This window comes from Mustela nivalis (assembly GCF_964662115.1).
Source record: "Mustela nivalis genome assembly, chromosome: 7".
Lineage (NCBI taxonomy): Eukaryota > Metazoa > Chordata > Mammalia > Carnivora > Mustelidae > Mustela > Mustela nivalis.
Window position 1 is genome coordinate 126,407,342 of NC_139026.1, and position 6,000 is coordinate 126,413,341.

The window sequence follows — 6,000 nt, forward strand, 5'->3', positions numbered from 1 at the left end:
GGACAAAAAGAAAAAGAAAGCGTCCATTGTAATGGAATTATATTTTGAAAATTATTATTATGTTTTTCTCTTTTGTCTTCTGACTTTGACATGACTTTTCCCTCTGTCATTTTAAAGCATCCTTTGGGGGATTCTGGAGCGATGAAGACTTGTTAACTCAAAAAATGCAAAGAGAAAAGATAAGGTGATATTCAGCTATAGCCGAGCAAAACAAGATATGCTATGGCCTCAAGAAAAGAATTCCAGATTCTTCTCATTCTCCCACTTGAGCACATTAACCACCTTATTTGGAAGAAACAGCTCTTGGAGCTTTCTCAATCTTTTCAAACCTTGTCTCCACAAATTACCATTAAGACTTAGGTTTGAATTCAACCTGGAGGTTTGAATCAGGACAAAAGAAAATATGAGGAACTGGGGTAGACTGCACATTCCCAACTGGGACCAGAGGTGGAAAGAAGAGAGCTCTGGCTTGGGGACAGAAAGATAAGGGTAACCACAAGAGTAGACGAAGTTGGCCTCCTCCCCCACCTCGGACTCTGAAAAGAGATCGCTTCTTGGACAGCCTCCCATCCTGAAATTAACTTAGAATAGGGTCACATGTACTTCACAGTGCAAGTAGAGGGAGGACCTCTATTTAATTTCCGGAACCAGCCTCCATTCTTGTAAGTTTAGACAGGTCCCAGAAATAGCTGGGAGACTGGTTGTGGATCTGGTGAGCCAGACCTGGGTGAGACAGCCTCAGAGCAAATGTTGCAAAGTAACAACACAGGAGAGGACTAAGAGAGAATCTTCACCAGGTGGGAGCTCAGTGAGGAAGATAGAATGGGGGGACCCATAAGGTAGAATACCTGAAGAAAAAGAATGAGCCACAAACTGCAATTTCCTAACTGGCTATCAGCTGGGTGGTACCCAGCCATCAGGTGGAAAGTGGACAACATCACTCTGGAAATTAGAGGAATCAAAGGTTACCATGATCATGAACCCCAACTCTTAACCCTACTAACATATCATCTAAGCCCACCTCCTCCTTGTATCTGGGTGTCATCTTTAAGTAAAAAGAAATGATGAAAACAATATGGCAGATGGAGCATTTGCTCCCAGAAAGAATAAATATTGCCAGAAAGAGTTGATTAAATTGTCACATCGGACTAAGCTTTAACCTGGAGACATACACACACACCCCATCTTGCCCAGCACCTCAGAAAGGTTACACAGCAGGGCCATTAAGAGTGTGGGATTCCGGGGTGCCTGGGTGGCTCAGTGGGTTAAAGCCCCTGCCTTCGGCTCAGGTCATGATCTCAGGGTCCTGAGATGGAGCCCCGCATCGGGCTCTCTGCTCAGCAGGGAGCCGGCTTCCTCCCTCTCTCTCTGCCTACCTCTCTGCCTATTTGTGATCTCTGTCAAATAAATAAATAAAATTTAAAAAAAAAAAGAGTGTGGGATTCTGTATCCACGTGGCCTAGGTCTGACTCCTGGATCCACAAATTCCTTGTAACTCTGGGAAATTTACTTCCTCCCTCCATGCCTCAGTTTCCTCAACTATGAAATGAAGATAATCATAGTTTCTCTCTGTAGTTTTTAAGGGTTAATAGAGTTAATAAATATAAAGTGCCTAGATCAATATCTGGCCCATTAAAGTATTCACTAAGTGTCGGCTATCTTTACTGCTATTAGCATTACTATTATTACTTTTACCTATTACCTACAGTGTGGGGCTCATGAAGGAAAGATCAGAGCAGCTACAGAAAAATTAAGAAATTCCAATTTCTCGGGGTGCCTGGGTTGTCAGTTAAGTGTCCAACTCTTGGCTTTGGCTCAGGTCCTGATCTCAGGGTCCTGGGATCGAGCCCCCTTCAGGCTCTGAGCTCAGTGGGGAGTCTGCTTGAGAATCTTTTTGCCTCACCCTGTGCCCCTCCTGCTCATGCTCTCTTTCTCTAAAATAAAAAATAAATCTTTAAAAGAAATTATAGGGGCTCCTGGGTGGTTTAGTGGGTTAAAGCCTCTGCCTTTGGCTCAGGTCATGATCCCAGGGTCCTGGGATGGAGCCCCGTATCAGGCTCTTTGCTCAACATGGAGCCTGCTTCCTCCTCTCTCTGCCTGCCTCTCTGCCTACTTGTGACCTCTGTCTGTCAAATAAGTAAATAAAAAATCTTTTAAAAAAATAAAAGAAATTCCAATTTCTCTCCATAATCAAGTAGTACAGATTAAAATTTGCATCCCTGCTACATAAATAATTAAAATCATAAATGATAAAAGGCATATAAAATAAATTAGACAGGTTTTTAAAAACATGACAGAATAGTATTTAAAAAGCCTTTGAATCAGATTCAGAAAAACATAGGAATTACCTATATTAGCTCAAGAAGCACGCAAAATAGAAAAGAAGTATGCCAAAAGAAGCTAAAAAATTCATCAAAGAATTACCTCAAAAAAGGCCTAGAACCGGGTAATTCAATTAGTGCATTCTTTCAAAATTTCCCCAAGGGGCAATGCCAAAATGAATAACAAACAGTACCAAGGCCTGCAAAAAAAAATGGAATGCTCCCCAGATCACTGGAAAGCTATGCTATCTATAGTATACAAACCAGAGGCCACTATTTTTATCAAAAGTTTTGTAACTCTAGGATTTCTTAGTACCTCTAACATGTTATAAAATCCTAATAGGAGGGCTGTGGGAGACTGTTCCTGCACTTCAAGATTTCTTCCAGGCTCCCCCAGACCATTATTATGACTATGCTACACAGGAGCCCTGGGGTTGCTCGGTCAGAAAGATTTAGAAGGTCCAAGAGCCAAGAATGTACAGAAGGAAACATAGAAAAAAGCATTCACAAAAGATAGGCAGAGGAAAAGAGACAGTATACAAAACTGAGGTAAGAATAGCGTTGCTGAGGCACGGAACGGTACATTCTTCTGGTGAAAATGTAAATTGAACCAACTCTTCCAGGATGTAACTGGCCATATGTGTTTGGAACCAACAATGCATATACTCTTCAACCTAATAATGTGACTTCTATCATTCCATCCTGGAGAATTCATTTAATATGAAGATAAGAATTTACATACAAGAATACACTTAATAGAATTATTAACAGCAAATAAAACAAAAAGCAAACAGGAAACAGTCAAAATGTCTAGAGCTACAAAGAGTTAAACAGATGGCACGTTCATCTGATGAATTATCCAAGAATTAAAAGCAATAGTGGGGGGGAGGTAATGATATGTATTTGTCTAATTTTTTAGGAAAAAAGGTAGACCACAAAGTCTATCTTAAATATATTTTTAAAATATATGTAGGTAGGAAAAACTACTGGAAGAATACAGACCAAAGCCTTAATATGATCTGTGGGTGAATATTTTTTAATACATTTCTCATATTACCTAACTTTCTGCAACAAGCATGTATTACTTTTATAATCAGAAAGAAAGATAAAAACCAAATAATTATTGCACATGGATAAATACTCCTGTGAGTGAAAAAGAACAGTTTTAAGCTTCCATTCACTAAGGACAAAACCAGTCTGAACGTTGCGCACAGAATTCTCCCAAACGTGAATCTCTCTACACGGGTGCCCTGTAAAGCATAAAGACAAAAAGCAAACCAACCGCATCCCTCTACGGACAGGCTGAGCTGCCTCTCTCCGGGGTTTTCAACACCAGGTGACGGAGAAGGGGCCTCAGCACCCATTTTGGCAAAGTGCAGCTGTTTGAGTCTCTCTCGGTTCGAAGAACCTCTACGTGGAGATCCAGGCTTTACAGGGGAGGTTGAGGCAGTGTGAGGAGTTACACACACACACACGCACAGTGTGAGGAGTTACACACACGCACACACACACAGAGCACACTCAGACACCCAAGCGCACTCAATCGCGCGGTCCCAGCCAGACAGCGCGAGGCGAGCCCTGCGGCTGCAGCCGCGCCCCACCCGCGCCCCGCGGCCGCCGAGTCCCCGCCCGCCCGCCGCCCCGCGCCGCGGGTACCTGTTCGTGGGGCGCGGTAGCTGGGTCGCCGGGCTCCGGAGCGTCCTCAGCGCGGCGGGGGTACCGCGGGTGGCGTCCCTGCTCTCCTCCACCGAGAGCCTGCACCGCCAGGAAAAAAACTAAGTTGTTACACGTCGCTGACAGGCTCGGCGGCCGCAGCGCGCTCGCACCTGGCCCGGGCGTCCTCGCGCCGCCCGGCTCCCCCGCCCCCGGCAGCTCCCAGACCCCGGAGTTTGAAGCCGCTTAGGGCGGGAAGGAAGGGGAACCACGGACCAGAACGGCGAGCTCGGGAGACCGCGGGGGACCCGACGGCAGGTCCCGCTCCGCAGCGACCGCCCGCCGGAGCCCTCGCCTCTCTCCCCGCCGCAGCCGGTGCCCACCTGGACCCCGCGTCGCCCCCTCGGTCGCCCGGGCCAGGCCCGTCCCGCCTCCTGGACGCCCCCTTTCCGGCCAGCCCTCGCGCGACCGCCGCCCGTCGGCTTCCCTTCGCGGCGGCCCGGAGGCGGGCGGCCGGGCGGCGGGGGAGCCCCGGGGGGGCGCGCGGCGGGCGGGCGGGTTACCTGGAGCGAGCGGGCGCGTCGGTGGAGCACCAGAGCAGGCGCAGCAGCAGCAGCAGCAGCAGGCTGGCGAGCAGGGCGAGCAGCGCGCCCCCCGGCCGCATCCTGAGCCCCACGCACGACCGCCGCCGCCCCGGCGAAGCGCAGCCCGGCCGGCCCGACTCGCCGCTCCCGCCGCCGCCGCGGCCACGCACACCTCCAGTGTTCAAACGCGGCGGGGAGGGGCGACGACGGCGCGCGGCGCGGGCCCGCACCCGGGGCGCCCCGGCCCAGCCTCTCGCGGTGTGCCGGGGGCGAAGGGAGAAGGCGCGTGCCGGCTCTCGCCCTCTCGCGCCCAGCCCCGGACCGCTGAGCTCGGCGCTCGGCTTGGCAGTGACGATTCGCCGAGCTCGCCTCCTCTCCTCCCGGAGGCGCTCCGAGCCGCTGCGGGCTTTAGTCGCCGCGCCGCCGCCGCCGCCGCTGCCTCCTCCTCCGCCGCCGCCGCTGCCGCCGCCGCCGCCGCCGCCGCGCGGGGTCACCTGAAGGTTGGGACTCGCGAGCTGGACTCGGTGCTGATTGGGCTCCAACTTTTGTGCGCCCTCGCCTTCCCCGGAGTGCCCGCGGGCTCTTCCCCGGAGCCCACGCAGCTCACCCAAGCACACCGCAACTCCTTCCGCGTCCCTGCGGTGGAAAGCAAGGACTCGGAGGGCTGGAAGAGAAGAAAGGAAAGAGACCACTTCAAAACTTTTCTTAAAACTGTGTAGTCGCTCGGCTGGATCGCTCCCACGCGAAGGCTGCTAGGGACTTGGTTTCGTTCGGTAGATCCTGGTACCCAAGGGGAGGAGGAACCGTCTCTTACTTGAACGCAGATTTAGAGGCACCGAGAGTGGATTTACCAGGAGCCAGGGAATCTTTAGGGGCTGGCATACTACCACCTGAAGGCCGAGCTTGGCCCCAGCCTGGTTTTGCAAATAGTGTTTTTGGAACACCTCCATGCCGGTTCCTTTGTCTTCTCCTTGGCTGTACGTAGCTGGGGGGACCTGCTTTGGATTTACAAGGCAGGGTTGAGTAGTGGTGACAAAGATAATAAGGGCCCTGGAGCCTAAAGCATTTATCTGTCCCTTTTCAGAAAAACTTAGCAGACCATTGGTCTAAATCACGTTGGTCTAAATCATATTGGTTAGATACTGGAAAATGGCCCTATGGCGGTGTGATACGGTCTGGCTGTCCTCTTTCTGCCCCAAGCGATTCTGTCCTCGTCCTCCGTGCCTCCAGCGCACTGCTCATGTCTCCTGCAGTGCAACCTCAGTTTTGCTCCCGACTCAACCCTTGAGGAACCTCAGTGAACCGTAAACCCCATAACTGTTAGATGGGGCCTCATTACATCGTACAGAGTTGAGCTTTCTCCGAAAGAACAACTGGACTTCACGATCTCGCAAATACTTTGGAAGGGCTTAAGCTCTGAAAAGTCTTTAATTGTGTTAGCT

General features: G+C 50.5%; 1 protein-coding gene across 2 annotated transcripts in view; it reads right to left on the minus strand.

Annotated features, from left to right (window-relative positions):
* Positions 1-5,276, minus strand: part of ST8SIA6 (ST8 alpha-N-acetyl-neuraminide alpha-2,8-sialyltransferase 6) — a 147,615-nt gene extending 142,339 nt beyond the window's left edge. The window contains exons 1-2 of one of the 2 annotated variants that reach the window (XM_082742025.1): positions 4,538-5,276; positions 3,978-4,076 (exon numbers count right to left, since the gene is read on the minus strand). In XM_082742025.1, the coding sequence (XP_082598151.1) occupies positions 3,978-4,076; positions 4,538-4,638 (200 nt within the window). In that variant the 5' untranslated portion in view covers positions 4,639-5,276. Of the gene's footprint in view, positions 1-3,977; positions 4,077-4,357; positions 4,433-4,537 lie in introns of those variants that run through there. The other variant, XM_082742030.1, reaches the window with a different exon arrangement.
* Positions 5,277-6,000: the final 724 nt, after the last annotated feature.